Source organism: Pezoporus flaviventris, unplaced genomic scaffold (assembly GCF_033815535.1).
Source record: "Pezoporus flaviventris isolate CSIRO_AGI_PZ_B2104156 unplaced genomic scaffold, CSIRO_AGI_Pfla_v1 ptg000043l, whole genome shotgun sequence".
Taxonomy (NCBI): domain Eukaryota; kingdom Metazoa; phylum Chordata; class Aves; order Psittaciformes; family Psittacidae; genus Pezoporus; species Pezoporus flaviventris.
The window spans coordinates 694,157-713,504 of NW_026892591.1; the positions used below are offsets into that span (position 1 = coordinate 694,157).

Consider the following 19,348-nt stretch of genomic DNA (forward strand, 5'->3'; position numbering starts at 1 on the left):
AGAACCTGCTGCTTTTCCCCTAGGAACCATCAGATTTCTCTGCTGAGAGCTCTGTGGCCTCAGCTCTACTTCTCTGTTCCTCTGGAGGAGCCTCGCAGGGTGGTGCAGACCTTGCATGACCTAAAGGTGGCTTTTGTTGCACCCCAAGAGCCACTGCCTGCCTTGTGCTGCGTACCTGAGCCCCACGGTTCCCTTTTCAATAGCCCAGAGCTCTCCACGTTCTACTTGAGCGCTACTCACTCTGTGCCTTTTGAGGTACTGAAGTCCTCTGAGCATGTCTACTGGACCTCAAAGCTCTCCTTTTGCCTTCCCATGCACCTTGGAGCCCTCCCTGAGTCTTCCTGTACCCCAAGCATGAGCCTCAGTGGGTCCAGAGCCCCCCAAGGGACTCTCCCTGCTCCCCAGGGCTCCCCATGGGCTTTCCTGGAATGGCTTTCAGGAAAAAAAGCCTGTGCTTCTGGGCACCCAAAGCCCCTCCGTGTGACTCCCCACACACCCTGCAGCCCTCCACATGCCTTTCCCTGTGCCCCAAATCCCTCTGTCCAGCTTTCAGAGCATCCTCTTGCAGATCTGGCCCTGCCTCTCATCCCATGGGGCCACGCAGCCAGGCGAGAGCAGTGCAGCTGGGGGGCTTCCCAAGCCAATGCAATGCACTCATCAGGGAGAAAGGCTCTCACAGTTACCAGCAGAGCCCACGGGGAGGAAGGGACACAGGGACAGGGAGGGAAGCAGAGGTCTGGTGATCTGAGCTTTGTGCACAACCCCAATGAGAAAGGAAGGAGAGAAGGCAGGGAGCAGAGGGGAGAGGAAAGGTGACAACAAACCTCTCCTGGGAAGTGGCTGGTGGTTACTCAGGGGGTGTTGAAGCACAGGAGGCTGGGGCAAGGGTATCCTGCAGCCCAGCCATGGCCCTGGAGCCTGGAAGGCTCCCTCCCTGCTGCCAGAGACACGGGGAAACGAGCAGCACTTCCCCAGAGGTCCTGACCTGCGCCAGGAGTGCATCTACATCACTTCAAGCCACAAAATAACTTTACTGTGCCAGTATTCTGCTGCTTAACCACCTCGGTGCTGCCACAACAGTGTCGCAAAGGGAGGGGAAGGGTACTTAGAGCATTAAAACTACAGAATCATCTTTTGTGCATCCGAGACCGAACACCTCTTGGGGAGCAGAAGGCAGCCTCGCTGCTGGCGTTGCCCAGCTCCCACTCCTACACCCGCCCAAAAGACCCTGGGGCAGAGGGAAAAGTCCAGAAGCTGCTCATGGGCTCCGGCTGCGAGTCCTGGGAGGTTCGCGGGCCTCGGAGCTGCTGGCTGAAGGGAAAGGCAGAGCCTGGCTGCCACATGCACAAACCGCCCCGGTGAAGACAAGTCCGAAGGTCTTAGCGTTGGAGTGGCGGGGCAGGACAGTCCCTTTTCCTTTGGGAAGCTGGTTGGGAGCAGATCAGCTGAGCGGCGGCTGTCGGATGGGCAGGAAGGGAAAGGAGGAACACTAACTGTCTGCCAAGGAGGTGCGAGGAATCCCCATGTCTGCGTGCTGGTTCGTGTGTGCTGCTGGAGTCCCCATCACACCACGGATGGCGCTGGGAGGAAGAGGAGGAAGGCTGGGAGGAAGGGGAGGAGCACCAGGCCACCTGGCTGCAGTTCGAGCTGCTCAGCCCCCTTCACAACTTCTGGATCTTCTCGGCGATAACAATGGGGTTCTCCTTACGGATCTTCTCAGCAGCTTCTGCCTTGTAGTCATAGGGGCAGGCGTGCATGTCGGAGTACCGGTGGATGGCACAGAACAGGTTCCCGCAGCGGCAGTCGAAGCCTGAAGGGAGGAAGAGCAGAGAGACAAAGCCACTGAACCCACAGCCAGCCATACAGGAAGGCAGCAGGGCCCCCCCTCTTCCCTGCCAGGCCTGGAAGCCCCACTAATGCGCAAAGAGAGACAGATGAGGGAGGGGGGTTCTGTCCCCAGCTGCTGCAAGGGTCTGCGTGTGGGGGGATGACCACAAGTGGCTCTTTGCTTTCCTCTGGCTTAGCAGCTCCCCTCTGGTCAGCCCCAGCTGTCACAGCAGGGGCAACGCTCCCACAGCAGCTGCTCTCCATGCTTCCCCAGGGACAAGGGACATGCCAAGGACTGCAGAGTGCCAGACTGCTGATCCAGCCCTCCAGGCAGCCCGAGCTGGAGCCGAGGCCCCCGAGCCAGGCTCCCCTGGCGTCACGCAGCAGCATCTGAGCTGACCAGCAGCAAGGCAGCAAGCAGCAAAACCCTTCACCTCATTAGGATCACTTTTCAGCTATTTAGGCTTCAAAATCCATACTTTAATCACTTCACTTGGAGACAAGGCTGTGCAGAGATGCTGCTGTTACCACAGCACACCAGGAAACCGAGGCAGAGAGCACCACCTTCCCAACTACAGGCTGTAAATACCACAGACACCTTGCTACGAGGTGCCAGTTTACTCCTATCTGAGAAAAGCCATTTTATCCTGAATGCCCTGAATTCACAAGGAATTCTCTGCAGGTTGAGCCTCCTAAAGGAGAGGAATCTTCTCATGGTTTGAAGCCCTTAAGGAAACACTAATCCAGGAAAACAATCCTCCCTGCACAGCTGAAGGCAGAGCACCCTGCCCAGTTCCAGGCTTAGAAACCCACGTTTATTCTAGGACAGGGTCCTCCAAGCTCCAGGCAAGCTTGGGATCCCCAGCCCAGGCCCTGGACAAACCTCCCAGGCCAGACTCAGCTTCCACCAACGGAACCAAAGCACATTTTGCAGTCCCTGGCTGCTGAACACTCCAGGAGAGGTGAGTGCTCCGCTGAACAGCATGACTGCACAGCTCTGGGGTTCCCCTTTTCCAGGGAAACACTGAATGCCAGAGTCAATTTAGGGGAATGATGTTCTTATTAAGAAACCACAGCCAAGTTAATTGCTTCGCTTTCCAGGGGCAGTTTTCCTATTGATACCAGTCACCTGACACCATCTCAGCACCTCTCCCTTCAGCTTTCCAGGCTGAATGCCAACAGCCATCCTGCTCTCAGGAACCTAACAGTGCATTCACAAATGGGATGAGTTTTGGAGTCAGATTTTCAGTTTGGGTCTAACTCAGTTCCCGTTACTATTATGAAAACTTTATCACTGACTCCAAGAGGAACAGAACTGGATCTACAGCGAGCACTGCCTCTGCTTCTGACAGAATACACAGCGAGTGCTGCCTTTGCTTGTGGGATCAGAATTAGATGCACAGCGAGCACTGCCACTGCTGCTAGGAGCAGCTTTTGCCAAGCAGTTCCATCCAGTTCCGCAACCCTGCATCCAAGGGCTGGCAGGGAGCAGCGGATTCCCCGGGATACTGCCTCAGACAGCACTGTCCTGTCCGCAGGTTGGAGTTTCCCTCCCTCTCCCTTGCAGCACCACGTCTTGTGGATGTGAAGTACTTTTTGGAGGGGTACCTCCAGGCACTGACCCACACTGACCCTCTGAACACAGGCAGCATCAGAGCAGGGGCAGTTCTGTCTGCAGGACTATGAACCCAGGCTACCTGGGCCACAGGCAAGCTCTCCCACAGCCAGGGTCTTACCAGTCAGCCCTATCTTCTTGCGGCAGGTGAAGCAGCGATTCTTCTTCTGTTTGGGTTTTTCTGAGGCTGCCTTGCCCTCAGCTGTGTTCTGGGGTGTTTCAAGCAGAGTACCTGAAACAGAGGCCAGAGTTGTACTATCTTGCTTGATAAACCAAGCAACCCATTCAATGTATTACAGAAGATTTGCCTTGTTCCACCAAGATCTACACCCCACACAACCTCATGTTTTCCCTCTGTTTCAAATTCCTTAATTCCAAGGCTCAGGAACACCAAAAAAATATTATGGTTTAGCTATGGCATACATACGGTAACACAATGCTGTTTAGCTCTGGCTGACAAAAGGTAAGTAGAATTACCTTATGCTTGCCATAGCGTCTGGACAGTCACTACAGCTTAGCTGATGTACAGTAATCAACCACATGGCTGAGCCTAGAGTTAATCTTTGCAGGGGGAAAAAAAAGTTAACCCCTTGTAAGTACTACTAATTATTTTGGCTGACTCTTATGTAAGTGTTCCTCATATGTAGGTCTCTGAATGCTTTACGCAGATACTCATCGCTGCCTCTAATCTACCAAAAGGAAAACTGAGCCCTGAAAGCCAGATTGTTAAAGGTCACTGATGCTTAGCAGGATTTCCTACAGTACCTAAGCAGGTTAGAGAAGTCAACAGGAGGGAGGAGCTCCAACTGTTAGCAGATACACACCTGCAGCGCAGACTGCTCTCAACAACAGGCTAAGGAGACAGTCAGAGGCAGGGAGTGCTTTGTGGATGTGACCCTAAGCAACTCTCTAAACATCACACAATCAGGAGAAAGGGGCAGATCTTCCAAGCCTCTTTTGTCACATAGTCTCTCATCCTCCTGTTGTAAATTGTCCCCTGGGCTTGCAGAGAAGGGAGTGCCAAATCCAAACTGCACAGTCATATGCAGTGACTAGAGCCTGGGGGTTTTTTAGCAACCAAAAACTCCTGGGGTCTTTTTTTAGCTTTCAATGCTAGCAAGCTGTCAGCTGAACTAAAGGAAGGTGTCTCCAATGCAGTGTCACTTGGTTACGGCTCCGCTGCAACACAATGGCTCACCCTGTAACTCATCAAGGAGTGGAGGATGTACCCTGCTGGGTAATGACACCCCAGCTCCTCTAGCACTTCAAGGTACCCACTTGGCAAACAAAGCAACAGGGTTTACACTGCCCTCTGAGGGGCAGGGATGCCTCCCAGCACACAGGGTGACAACTGCACTGTCACAAGCACATCTCCTCTTTCCCAAGACTCTGCTGGATCCATCTCCTTCCCTCCCTCGAGATGGCAGGGAACTGCAGCCAACAACAGCCGTGCAGCAGGCTGTGGGCCGCTCTGGGCTCTCTGCCATTCACTAGGATAGGCGTCATGGAAGATTATCCTCCTGCCAGAGTCGAGGGCTGGCAGCTACTCAGCCCTCAGCCCACAAAGCAATCTCTATCGGCCTGCCCTCAGGCACAGCATTTTCTCTCCTTCCTGCCTTGGAAACAGCTCTCTCCTCAGCTCTCCTGCAAAGGGCACCTTTAGGTAACAACCCTCTCCTGGAGTCAGTGGCCAGTATTGTACCTGCTGCTCAAACCAACTTGTGAGATCGGTGTCCTTCAGACTGGTGCAAAGGCCAAACCAATCAGTCTACCTGATGAGGAAGATGCTGATGAGGCTTCTTCTGTCTTGATGAGTTCTTCTGTCTCACTGCTGTTTTCTTCTCTGGATATGCTCATGGCCGTCATCTGATGGGTCACAGGAGTCTGAGCACTGGGAGAATTTGCAACAACCATATAAACCACAGAACAAATACAAGTATTTCCTTTTGATGAACAGTTATGTGGGAGATGCCTTCAACCCATGAAGTTAATTACATTATACTCAGAGGTAGCTCAGGAGCACAGCAGGCAAATTGCCCTTGAGATCTGGGATCAAAGTTCTTCATATACCAAATAAAATATGAAATTGAGTGAGTCTGTGATGATCTCAGTTTCCTCTTCCACCCAACTATATCTCAAAGCCAAGGCAACAGCCCATCCAAACAAGTCCAAGAACAGGGAAACAGAATTATGAGTCAGGAGTGCAATGGTACAGCTCAATGCAGTACTATGTTCCTTCCTATCAACTGTGACCCTAATCCTGCTGTTGCAGCCTCCAGACTGGATCATCACCAGGTCCTTTCACTTAGGACTAGTTTAAAATGGAACAGTTTAACACAGCTAGTGACAACGTGCACTGGTTCCAAGAGAACCAGGATGCCACTTCTGACCCTTTGGAACCTGACTATGCATCCTCTATGCATTCCTATGGAGCCAGGCTGAGTGAGCTGGGTTTGCTCAGCCTGGAGAAGAGAAGGCTCCTGAAGGGGATACCTCAGAGCAGCTCCAGTGCCTGAAGGGGCTACAGGGAACCTGGCGGGGAGCTTTGGACAAGGGCCTGTAGGGACAGGCCAAGGGGAATGGCTTTAACCTGCCCGAGGGGAGACTGAGATGAGCTCTTAGGCAGAAGCTCTTCCCTGGGAGGGTGCTGAGGCGCTGGCACAGGGTGCCCAGAGAAGCTGTGGCTGCCCCATCCCTGGCAGTGTTCAAGGCCAGGTTGGACACAGGGGCTTGGAGCAAGCTGCTCCAGTGGAAGGGGTCCCTGCCCGTGACAGGGGCTGGAGCTGGACGAGCTTTAAGGTCCCTTCCAACCAAAACCAGTCTGGGATTCTACGATCATGAAGGACATACCAATCTTCCAGATAAACCAAGGTCACAACAGTGCTTGATTCAGCCTGCCTCACAGATCCCCTTGGCCATACTAAGGATGAGAACCTACCCCTTGTGTCCCAGAGCTGGCTTTTAGCATGGCTATAGATCTAACCCCCAGACTGTGCCCTTACCTGGCTTTTGCATCCTCAGGGCTGGAGTCTCCCTCCACATGCTGCCCTGCAATTGAATCCGAAGCCACGGGGCTGCTGTTGGGACCACTGGATGCTAAAAAGACAAGATAACAGTCTTGGTGAACTCTTAAGAATGTCAGCAAGTTCCCCGGGTGCTGGACAGCCAAGGAGAAAGCAGGATGAGGGCTTTCAGCAGGCTTTTCACCTCCTGCTCCTTACCAGGAGCTGGGAGGGTGCAGCCCTGTTGGAATCACTCCTAATTTCCCTATTTTTATACTCTCCCTCCCAAATCTGTGCATAGGTTTCTATGGGGATAACACATCAAGGCTAGACAGACCTGGCCATGAACCAGTGCAGCTACCTACTCTTATGTTAGATCAGGAATGAGTTCTTCTAGCAAAGAACTGCAGGTCTTGTTTATGGAGATCTCTGTGGCTCCTCAGGATCCATTAGCTCCCTTTTGAGGGATAAGGGTTTATCACAGGAGTTGATAAGGTGTGCTGAATGCCTTCTATTACTGCACAGTTTCTAACATCTGGTACAACCTGACTTCAGCCACCCATGACACCTCCAGCATTCTTTTATTCCCCTTCTTCTCTGCATTGCAAATCACACACTGCATCAGCATAAATCGCTATAAATGTCAGTATAGATCAGTATATCCTGTCAGTAGAAATGAAAGTGCTGCAGCTCCCAACATACCTGGAACCTAGCGTTACTTTGCAACTTCTCCAAGGTACAAGAACCAGATCCTCATCCGCTGAGGGGAGCTGGCTTCAACAGAAGCATGTTCATTTATGTCAGCCAAGGATCTAAGTCGGGGTCTTTTGAAAGCTCTTCATCATAAGAGCTGTGTTCCTAATACATATTTTGGGTGGGTCATTCAGGAAAAACCATTATCACACTCAGGAACAAAACTGGAAGATCTCCAGAAGGGGTTTCTCACTGTCATGGCAAAATCTGTACACGGGGCATCTGCACAGGCTCTCAGCCAAAGAAGATCCTGCTAATGATGGCAAGTGCATTCTTTCTGTGCACTTAGCTGCCTCCCAGGTGATGTGTCAGCTACGTTTAGCTGCCAGAAACAAAGCTTTTGTGTCATTGCTTTTGACTGTCAGCTCTCCTAAGAAAAGAGAATTAATACAAAGGTCTCAAATAAAGTTTCCTTCCAGGGATCTGTCGTGGTTCCCAGCAGTCAGTGTGTGACTCAGGGAGCAGGAAATACCTAAAAATCACTGTTAGCACAACGAAGTTCTCCAGTTTACTCAAGGTGCTGACTGGGATGGAGCTTCACAAACAGCTGGGACTGGGAAGGAAACAAATGATCCCCTTACAGGGAACACAAGCGCTCAAAGGCTCGGGTCTTTGATTTAGGAGCTTGGGTCTGCACAAAAAGGGCAAGACGTGAGTTCTCTAGGAGCAAATCTGCCGGTGGCCAGCACCAGCGCCACGCTCTAGCCCACTTCCTTGACACAGTTTGCACCCATTTAAGACAGGTTTCTCAGACAAAAACCCTCTACCTGGGGGGCTTATCCGGTCACTGCTCTGCTGTCTCTGGAGAAACTCCTTGTAGCAAACAGAGCACATCCCGTTGGTCCGGGGGCTGCCATAGAATCCACAGCCTGTGGTACACAGCAGAGGCACCTGGGTCTGGTTCGTCTCCTGAGCCATCCTGGATCCTCCGAGGTGCTGAGCTGCAAACAGGAACACAAATGAGAGGGCTGTTAGGGCCGGAGCGCTTGGTCGTTGTACGCTGCAGCTGATCAGGAAGGAGCACAAAGGATCCAGAGGGAGCCCAGTTCCTGCGGGGGCACAGCACCGCAATCCAAGCCCCCTGACACAGGATACCCCCAGCTCAAAAGCAGCCACAGGATTTGGGTCCCAGGGCCTTGAGCCACTCCAAAAAGCCAGCAGGAACCGGCTCCCAGGACTCGAGAAGAGCCCCCATAGCACGACTAACAACTCCTGCACACACCAAAACAAAGAGGGCCCCCCGCCAGCCTCGTTAGTCCCATTTCGCACTCCCTGGTGTCTGTTTTCATTTCAAGCCTGCTTTAGTTTATTAGCTCTCAGGAAGATGATGCAAGCGCTGCAAAATGAACCCACTGCCTCCCTGTTCAGACATCCTCGTGTGCTTCCTGACATATGCTGGCGGATAAGGGGAATGTTAGCGCAGTCAGGCAGAGAAGAAGGATAAGGTTTCTTCCCAGCAGTGAGATGCGGCTCTGGAACACCTTCTCAGGGGAAGCAGCAGACACAGGGAAACCTACTTTTAAAATCAAACTTAATAATGTCTCTCTGGATCGCATGCAGTCCTCTCCAGACCCAGGAACGGGCCCCTTCCAGCCACACATGATGTAGCATCTATATGGCACTGCACCCCTTCAAATGAGAACCGTAAGTGATAACTGCCAGCACCAACAAACACCAATTCAAATCTGTGCCAACAATGTGGCTGTGGCTGGCGCAGCTTCAACAGAGGACAAGGGGAGAGGACAACTGCAGGACCATGGCAGGTGTAGGTGGCTCCAGGCTGTGAGCAACAGGGATCCCCTTTGTGGGATACACCAAGTATCCATCACTTCACAGCTCGCTCTGCTGCTTCCTTTCACACTCCTACAAACCTTGCTGCACCAAAGGAATAAAACAACGGGAACACGAGATAATTACCCTCCCAGGAGCACTGCTGTGGGGTGGAAGCCGATCAGGTCTGGGTTATTCCTCCTTGTCCTCAGCTTGGTGATATGAATCTCCGCTCTGCACCGGGGGCTCCGCTGGCAGAGCTCAGGCCAGTGCTCCCATTACCAGACCAGGAGCACTTCCCGGCCCAACCCGACCTCTGCTCCTCTGCTTCGGCACCGGCAGCCCCGGGAGCCTCCTTTGTGCCGGAGCCGGCAGGCTGAATCCCCACGGAGGTAAAGGGAAGGCACCCGCTGCCACACACGGGCCAGGCTTCAGCTGCTTCTGACGCTGAGCGTCCCTGAAGGGAGAAAGAAAGCGACGGCTGCGGGCGAGTCCCGCTCCCCCCGCGCCGCTGGCCCGGGGGCGGCCCGACCGCAAACCCCCTGCCATGAACCGCGGGGGAAGCCGAACCTGCCCCGCTGCTCCGCCGCCGCCGCCGCCGCCCCGACACCCCGGCCAGGGAAAGCCGCCGCCGCCACCCGCCCACCCCGCACCCCCCGGCCGCGGGGTCCGCTCGAAGGCCGCTGTCGCCCCGGCGGCCTCTGGGTCCGTGCCCACCCCGCCTCCACCCTCCGCGGCCGGGCCCCGCGCCCCGCTCCCCGCCCGCGGCGGAAATTGAGGCCGAGGCTTTGCGGCCTGCGCGGCGGAGGCTCGGCTCGGGTCGGGCCGAGCCGGGCAGGGCCCAGTAGCTGGGCCGCACCGGGCCCCACTCACCGGCGGCGGAGGCGGGCGGCCCCCGGGCCGGGCCGGGCCGGGCCGGGGCGGCCGCCGGGAGGCTCAGGCGGGCGGCGGGCAGGGCGGGCTGCCGGGAAACATGGCGGCGCGGCCGTGGGACCGCGGCCCCCGAGCGCCCTCCCCCGGGGAGGGCCCGGCCCGGGCGGGACAGGGGGGGGCCGGGACGGGGCTGGCGCCTGCAGCCGGGAGCAGAGGCCGGGCCGTGGGCGGTGTGGGGCGGTGTGGGGCGGTGTGGGGCGGTGTGGGGCGGTGTGGGGCGGTGTGGGGCGGGGTGGGGCAGCGGTGGGGCAGCGGTGGGGCTGTGAGCTCCCGGCTGCAGGGCTGGGGCAGACCCGTGCGATGGGGCTGGGCCCCGCTATAGGGGACAGGGCTGTGGGACACAGCCGGGCTCCAAGAGAGGGGATCCGCAGCCCCCACTGTAGGTACTGGGGCGCAGTCAGACCCAGGCTATGGGAAGGGGGCGAGACCCCGCTACCCTGGGCTGCAGGGACTGGGACGTTCCTTGGCTATAAGGGAGGGAGCGGGGCTCTTCCTCCCCAGCTATAGGGGCTGAGAGAGACCTTGGCCCCGGCTATAGGGCAGAGGACTGGGGATGTCCCCATCTGTGGAGGACGGGGTGGGCAATGCTCTTTGCCCCCCACCAGCTATAGGGGCAGGATGCAGCCAGCTCTACCCCAGGTAGTAGGAGGGGGACTGGGGATGCCCATGCCCAGCTCTTGGGTCCAGGACCCTGTACCGTGTCTATGGGGGGGGACACCTGGCAGGCAGCAGTGCCCCTGGGGCATTTCTGCTGTGATGCACTGAAAGGGGGCAGATCTTAGGGGTTAGGATTGGATGAGCTTTAAGGTCCCTTCAACCCAAACCATTCCATGGTTCTGTGATGCTCTGGTGTCTCCAGCTGGAAGGAATCCCCGGCTGCAAACCGCTCCTGCTGCTCTCCACCAAGCCCTGGATGCCGCATGGGTGCTGCTGTGAGCCAGCCCGTCACAAGGCTGATTCAGGTCCTGGCGGTGGGGTGCCCAGCACAGCCCCCAGCAGGCAGAGCACCCATGGCCCGGCTGTGCTGCGGCTCGGGAAGCAGCCGGGAGCAAAACCCCTGCAAGCCACCGTCAAGCTCGGGATGTTCATGGACGTTCTCCCACCGTGACCTGGGGGACACGGCCGTGCGACCGCCAGGTGGCGCCGCTCTCACACGGCAACGCGGCCGCCAGCCCATCACCGTGCGTCCGGTCATCCCCTATGTGCCCATCGCTGTGTGTCCGGTCACCCCCTATGTGCCCATCACTGACCGGTCATCCCCTGTGTGCCCATCACCGTGCGTCCGGTCACCCCCTATGTGCCCATCACTGACTGAACACCCCCAGTGTGCCCATCACCGTGCATCCGGTCACCCCCAGTGTGCCCATCACCGTGCATCCAGTCACCCCCGTGTGCCCATCACTGACCGGTCACCCCTTGTGTGCCCATCCCTGACAGGTCACTCCCTGTGTGCCCATCACTGTGCGTCCGGTCACCCCCCGTGTGCCCATCACTGACTGAACACCCCCTGTGTGCCCATCACCGTGCGTCCGGTCATCCCCTGTGTGCCCATCACTGTGTGTCCTGTCACCCCCTATGTGCCCATCACTGACCAAACACCCCCCGTGTGCCCATCACCGTGCATCCGGTCACCCCCCGTGTGTCCATCACTGACCGGTCACCCCCTATATGCCCATCACCGTGCATCTGGTCACCCCCTGTGTGCCCATTACTGACCATTTACCTCCCATGTGCCCATCACCGTGCATCCGGTCACCCTCTATGTGCCCATCACTGCGTATCTGGTCACCCCCTGTGTGCCCATCACTGACTGAACACCCCCTGTGCACCCATCACTGTGCATTCGGTCACCCCCTGTGTGCTCATCACTGACCGGTTACCCCCTATGTGCCCATCACCGTGCATCCGGTCACCCCCCGTGTGTCCATCACTGACTGAACAAACCCCCATGTGCCCATCACTGTGCATCTGGTCACCCCCTGTGTGCTCATCACTGACCGGCCACCCCCTGTGTGCCCATCACCATGCATCCGGTCACCCCCTGTGTGCCCATCACTGACTGAACACCCCCCGTGTGCACATCACTGACAGGTCACCCCCTGTGCGCCCATCACCATGCGTCCAGTCACCCCCCCCGTGTGCCCATCACTGACCGGTCACCCCCTATGTGCCCATCACTGTGCGTCCGGTCACCCCTCGTGTGCCCATCACTGACTGGACACCCCCAGCTCCCTGCATCCCTGAGTGGTCCCAGAGTCCCCCTCTGGAACTGGAGCCCCTCTTGGGCAATGCAAGTCCCCAAGGCCAGGTTGGACACAGGGGCTTGGAGCAAGCTGCTTCAGTGGAAGGGGTCCCTGCCTGTGGCAGGGGTTGGAGCTGGAGGAGCTTTAAGGTCCCTTCAACCCAAACCAGGCTGGTTTCCATCATTAACACACCTTGTCCTATGATGCTCTGCAGCAGGGAGGTTGCTCCTGGCTGGCACAACCGGAGTTTGTCCCTTCCCTGCTCCACTCTCCCCTCACCCCCAGAATGGCTGCAGTCACCCAATGCTCTCACTGCCACAGCACCCAGACATGCTCTGGAGCATCATCTCCATCTGCCCTTGAGCCATGACAGTGAAGAGAGGAGCTGCCTCCACCTCTGCCTGCTGCCTGGCTGCATGAGCCCCCTCTTAAGCATCTTCTCTGCCTGGGTTACCTAACGATTATGGCAGAGCCTTTAAATGTCACTCCACTAAAGGGAGCAACGCACCCGGAGAGGGGAGGGCCGGGTGAGACAGGATGGGAGAAACGGGAGCAAACCAGCATTGATTTCTGGCCAATTATCACTTCTATCAAAGCAGCACAATTAAAGGATGAGGACACATTTCCAATAGCCTGCCCGCCCGCCTGAGACGAGACACACTGCTTCATCAGCTTGGCCAAACACATCTGCACGCACGCAAGCGCTTCATGTCTGCACACGCGTGCCCATGTAGGCTCTGGCACATGCATGTGCATGCAGCCGCAGCCGCGCCGGCGGGCTCGGCTCAGCTCAGCAGCGTCTGCTGAGCTTGTTTTCCCTGCAGAGTTAATCTCCCCAGCCCGCTGCAGCCAAGATGGGGCTCCATCTGGCTCTGGCAGAGCCCTGTGATGGTGCAGGGCTCTGGAGGTGGTCAGCAAAGCCCTGTCGGAGGCTCTGACCCAAAGGGGAGCTGGAACCACAAGAGTTTGACCCATTTCTCGTCCTGAGGGTCCTCTGTAAAATGCCTTCTCCCCATGTCTTCATCCCTCCTTCCCCCTGCTCCTCCGCGCTGCCCCAACACACAGGGGCTGGCTCCAGCCCTGCTGCACCCAAGGCTCTCCCGTTCTGCCGGCTGGACACGTGCCCTGAGGGTGTTTGGTTTCTTGTGCTCTCATAGGATGAGGGTTGGGGTCACACAGCTCTGACTTACACCATTTACATCGCTGCTGGCAGCTGGCATTTGAGACCATCAAAGGTGCCAGCAAGTTTAGAATGTGCCGTGGCCCAGTGTGGCAGCGCATGGACAATACCCACAGCATGGGCCTTGGGATGCGGCAGGAGCTTTGCTTGTGGTTCACAGCCTCAGGAGGGTCAGATGCTTCCACCCCCAGAGGCAAACCCAAAGCCAGGATCAATTCTTGACAGGGACAAGTGGCAGGACAAGAGGGACATTGACAGCACAAGGGGAATGGCTTGAACCTGCCCGAGGGGAGACTGAGATGAGCTCTTAGGCAGAAGCTCTTCCCTGGGAGGGTGCTGAGGCGCTGGCACAGGGTGCCCAGAGAAGCTGTGGCTGCCCCATCCCTGGCAGTGTTCAAGGCCAGGTTGGACACAGGGGCTTGGAGCAAAGGTTGCTGTGGTTGAGCAGACCCCAAATCCCCCCTCACAGCCCCGCAGCCTTGTCCTCGGAGGCTCTGCCACCCCAGGAGATGCTCCCAGAGGAGTGGGGAAGGAAGGAGAGTGCCTGGGCTCAGGTTGTGCTGCACGGGAGAAATGGAGATGTTGCTTGGTTAAATGGAAAACCAGGGAGGCTGTGGATGGCAGGAGCCCAGTGCTCCCTGTAAGGGAGCCCAGGGGAGGAGCAGGACCTGAGCCCCAACACCCTGCCCGGCTGCCCCCCATCACTGCTTCCCTCTCCTGGTCCCCCCCTGCAGAGCTAACACATTAACCTAGTGCTGCACCAGCCCCTGGCCGCAGCGCCCCGTGCTGCCTGCCGGCGTGACACACATCTGGGGAAGAAGAGAGCCGGGAGGGGGGTACAAAATCCTTTTAACAGGCTCAGTGGGTTAGAAACCCCCTCGCAATTACCACCTTCTCCTTGGCCAGCGCACACAAAGGGCTCTCCGGGGCGCCGGGCATGTTCCTGACAGCCCCACCGTGATGGTGGGAGCCAGGAGGCAAGAACAGACGCGGGAGCCCTTTCAGACGCTGCTCTTTGGTTGCAAACTGCTTAATTTCCTGAACAAAATGATATTTTTGTTGTTGTTGTTGTTTTGATGGAAGGACAGCACTTTTTTGGCATGGTACAATCCCAGGGCTATTCATCCGTCGCCACAGCAACGAGCTCCATCAATGGCCATCCGAGATTGCGGATGATTAGAGACAACATGTAAAAGGTGGAAGACGCTGGGCACCTCACAAACCTCATCTTCCCAAATGACTTGAATTATCCTCATTATTTCTCCCCAGCCAATTCTCTCCCCGGTCTGCGGGAGACGTCGCTCTTATATAAACACGGGAAGAGCCGAGTTATGAGAGCAGGCGGAGGAGAAGGGAATGGTCCCTTCTGGGTGAGGACTGACCTGGAAAGCTCATGACATGGAGGATGAAACCCTCCGAGATGCTCAGGGAGATGAAAACCTCTTCCTGTGCCTGGCGTGGGCATCGCTCAGGCTGCAGAGTGAGGCTGATGGGGCAGTGGGAGCACAGCTGGGCTTTGGGATGGGGTGGCCACAAACTGTGCTTGGCCCCAGCCCTGCAGGACCTTGCACCCTCCTGCGGCTCTGCCTTGAGCTTTGCCCCTCAGTCCTAGGGATGTGGTGGGGAGCTTCAAGGGCCTGTAGGGACAGGGCAAGGGGAATGGCTTGAACCTGCCAGAGGGGAGACTGAGATGAACTCTTAGGCAGAAGCTCTTCCCTGGGAGGGTGCTGAGGCGCTGGCACAGGGTGCCCAGAGAAGCTGTGGCTGCCCCATCCCTGGCAGTGCTCAAGGCCAGGTTGGACACAGGGGCTTGGAGCAAGCTGCTCCAGTGGAAGGGGTCCCTGCCCGTGGCAGGGGCTGGAGCTGGAGGAGCTTTAAGGTCCCTTCAACCCAACCCATTCCATGATTCTATAATTCCATGATCTGAGCCCAGTTGTTCTTGGAGCACTTCAGGGACCCAGCCCATCACCACCACATGTTTTAGGGATAAACCAGAAGGAAATGTTGCTGGAGCCCAGCAGAGGTGCCCCCCATCCCAGCAGAGGGGCTTCCCACAGTACCGGTGTCCATGGGGCTGTGCTGGAGCGTGGTACCCATCAAACTTTAATGCCTGCCTGCAATATTCATGGTGCTTTCGACGGCAACCCAGGAATTGCACTGAACGGCCTGAATATTTCATGGGTGGCTCTGCACCAGGATTTTGGGAGGGTTTCCTCCACCACTGCCACCACATCCCCACCCTGCCGTGAAGTCTGAGGTGTCCAGTGGGGAAGAAGGGTGATGATGTCCAGTGGGGAAGAAGGGTGATGATGCCCTGATCCGCAGCCAGAGTCCCACAGCGATGACGCAGGGTGAGCTCCGGGGCAGGAGCAGCAGGCATGTCCTGCTGGGAATCTCTGCTCCAGGGGGAAGCAGGAGACCCTGGGTGCAGGGTTGGGGTCTCCACTGTGACCTCCCAAACTGCCTTCAGTGGATGTCCCAAAGCACCGTGTGGGGTCCATCACAAGGGATGGGGACAGCGGCAGCAGCCATCCCCATCCTGCCCTCCCTGCCCACTGCAGGGCTGTCCCCCATGCTGCAAGTCCTTCTTGCAGGGACAAATGGGGCCACAGGAGGTGACAGCCACTGGGGTGCTGGGATCCAGCTCAGCTCCCCATGGGGGCATCCCAGCATAATGCAGGATCCGGCCTGTGACAGGGCAGCGATGGGGGAGCTGATGGCAGGAACACATTGCCCTGGAGCAGCCCCTTCTCCCCCAGTCCCCTTGGCTGGGGACCTACTCAAGCACCTTCATTTGGGGGACTGCTGGGGGGGCGGCTGCTTCTGAAACCCCCTGAGATGAAGCCCTGGAGGGCAGCAGAGCCCCCAGCTCCCACAGCAGGGACAGGGATGCTGCAGCCTGACTGGGCTCAAGCACTGGTGTGGCTCAGATGATGCCCCAGAGCCCCTGCCTCTGCCCGGGCAGACCCCGGCATCCTGCACGTCCCCACCTCACCCTGTGCCTCAGTTTCCCCGCTGTACCCTGGGGATGAGCCAGCCCTCAGGCATCTTGTAGGGAGTCAGGGCCACCCTCCAGGGCCATGAGGAAGAGAATAGGATATGGGTGGGATCCTGACCTCCACCAAGGGACAGACCCCAGCTCCGAGCACACTGATGGGAGAGGTGGCCAAGGAACACATTCACCCATCGTTTTCTCCATCAAATGGGAGGAGCAGGAGGCTGGGCCGGGCACCCCAGGGGCCAGCATCAGTCAAGATCAGCTTTGCCTCCCCTCTCTGAAAGGATGCTGGAGCCTGTCCTCAAAGCAGGGGACCAAGGACCACTGTCACCTGAGCAGCTCCAGGGGAGCAGGGTCATGAGCAACAGCCCTGACATGGGAAGGTGACCATCCTTGGGGCAGGGGTAGCCCTCGAGTGGTCCCTGGGCTGTGTTTTGACCCCACACTCCTCTATTGCTGGAGCTGGCTGCCACCGCAGAGTCACTGCCACCGTCCTCCCCCCCACAGCATCACATTGGATGTGAGATGCTGCCACCTCCAAGCTGGGACATTTGTGCCCTTGGGGGGGGTCAGATGCTGGCTCCTGGCTTGGCCTCATCCCCCTGCCATCGGTCCCCACCAAGTTGCAGGTCCCCTTGCTCACGAGCACCCCCCCATCTGGGATGCTGACCCTGAACCCCCCCCATGCTCCCCGTTTGGGTGCCATTTACTTGCCAGCAGTCCCAGTGCCCCGTGGGGATGACGGCTACCACGAGACAGGCCCTTTGCAGGGAGCCACGGCTCTGATCGGGCTGAATTAGAGCTGATAATTAACAGCAGGAGAGGAGATCAATAAGGGACGCGGCTGGTGCTGCAGCTGGGGCCAGGGACAGCCAGGCTGGGGCCCCTCCTGCTGCCTTGGGGGGGCCTGTGAAGCCCCTTCCCTGGCACCCTCCAGTACCACAACACTGGGTCTCTGCTCTCATCCCGCATCCTCAGAGGAGGATTGAGATGCACGTGCAAAGGCTTAGCCAGCTCCCACAGGGACCCTTCACCAAAGCGGGGATGGCGGCAGAGGGCATCCTGCAGAGCCCAGGCCATGCGGGTGATGGAGACAGAGCCAAAGCTCCAGGTCTGGAAGCTGCAGGGTGGGAGAAGGAGTTAATTCCTACACTGAAAAGCTCTTTGCCGGCATCTCGTCCCTAATGGAAGAGTCATGTTGGATTACGGGCAGGCGCGGAGCGAGCGCCCTGCCTGCCGGCGCCCGGCCCCGGGGACAGCCGGGGAAGCCATGCGGAATGGCAGATCTGGGCCACTGTGCCAGCGCCGGCGGGGGACACACCACGGCGGGGACCACGGCCAAGGACGGCCGCGAGGAGCCGGGCACTGCAAGCGTCCACACGCGTTTCTGTCCCCGTCCCCGTGTCTCTGCACCCAGCCACGGTGCATCCACGGTGCACCCACAGTGCCCAGCGATGCTTTTCCTCTCAACCAGGGCAGAGAAAACGGGGCTCAGAGGCAAGGACCCCCCAAGCCCTCATAGCACAGCGGCTCCAGCAAGCAGCGGGGCTCCCTGCGCCTCCGCCACTGCAATCCAATAGCCGAGGGCAAGCGATGCCCAGGCGCTGGAAAAGTGGGTCAGGCACATTGGACACCATGTGCTTCGCCTCCCCTTCCACGCTCCTTATCGCAGCCCTGATGGTAAATAAACCACCGGTCTCCCCAGCAACCCTGCGGCCGTCACGCCGCGCCGGGAGCGGAGTCCAAGGTGAGCCGGGTGCTGGCGATGGAGCCACAGCTTATCCCAGAGGATGAGCAATAACCCCCGGCGCATCGGCACAGCACAGGCAGCCAGGAAGCACCAGCCCAGGCACCGGTGCTGTGGGTTGGGTGGGAAAGACCAGCAAGATCCATTCCTCGATGGGAGGCTGCCTCTGCAAAGGGCAATGAGTTCCCCAAAGCCACTCAGCAGCTGTGGTAGAGCCTGAGATGGGAAAACGCTGGAAAACGGGAATCTTTAGGGTGAGCGTGTCTCTGAGCTAGGCCCCCTTGGGTCCCCAGCAGCAGGAGCGATGGCTGAAAGCATCAGAGCATCCCTGACCCACTGACCCACAAAACCCGCATCCTGGAGGGGCCACAGCCTGTATCCTCCACCTGAGCATCTCCCTCCTCAGGTAACCCCAGTACAGGGCAGAGCCCATGACCCCCTCCCTCCAGCTGCTTAAATCGAGCAGAGCTCTTTGTTTTCTGCTTTCATATTATTTAATTCTCCTCACTTGCACTGCAGGGGCAGTGGCTAAGCCTGGGGCTTTGCTAAGCTGGGATCGCATTAAAAGAACAGGGCGGAAGAGCGTTCCTGGCGCTAAGCTGCTTGCGGTAACAAAGATGGATTTAAGGAAACTGCTCCCATAGCGATATTATTGCCCGAAAGCACCCAGCCCAGGGGAAAGCAGCCAGGAATGCAGGAAAGGCTCCGGGCTGGTCCCTCTCGGGATGCATCAGCACTGCAGAGCTGTGAGGTCTTGCCCACAGGGCCATAGCTGGGGCTGGGACCTGCAGAGGCTCTGCAGGGGGATCTGGACAGGCTGGATCCATGGGCTGTGGCCAATGGGTTGAGGTTCAAGAAGGCAAAGTGCTGGGTCCTGCATTTGGGCCACATCAACCCCATGGAATGCTCCAGGCTTGGGGAAGAGTGGCTGGAAACTGCTCATGGGAAAGGAGCTGGGGGTGCTGATGGAGCTGAACATGAGCAGCTTGTGCCCAGGCAGCCAGGAAGCCCCCAGCATCCTGGCCTGGATCAGCACCAGTGCGGCAGCAGGGCCAGGGCAGGGATTGTGCCCCTGTGCTGGGCACTGGTGAGGCTGCACCTTGAATCCTGTGTTCGGTTCTGGGGCCCTCACTGCAAGAGAGACATTGAGGTGCTGGAGTGGGGCCAGAGAAGGGCAGCGGAGCTGGAGCAGGGCCTGGAGCACAAGTGTGATGGGGAAGGGCTGAGGGAGCGGGGGGTTTCAGATGGAGAAGAGAAGGCTCAGGGGGGACCTGATGGCT

At 57.8% G+C, this 19,348-nt stretch overlaps 1 protein-coding gene across 1 annotated transcript; it reads right to left on the reverse strand.

Moving 5' to 3' along the window:
- Positions 1-1,011: 1,011 nt before the first annotated feature.
- Positions 1,012-9,272, reverse strand: LOC133276164 (AN1-type zinc finger protein 5-like). The gene is made up of 6 exons (XM_061466729.1): positions 9,115-9,272; positions 7,965-8,138; positions 6,445-6,538; positions 5,215-5,333; positions 3,564-3,674; positions 1,012-1,810 (listed from the first exon to the last, which is right to left on the reverse strand). The coding sequence occupies exons 2-6, from the start codon at positions 8,113-8,115 to the stop codon at positions 1,662-1,664; spliced, it is 624 nt and encodes a 207-aa protein (XP_061322713.1). The 5' UTR covers positions 8,116-8,138; positions 9,115-9,272; the 3' UTR covers positions 1,012-1,661.
- Between the last annotated feature and the right edge of the window lie 10,076 nt (positions 9,273-19,348).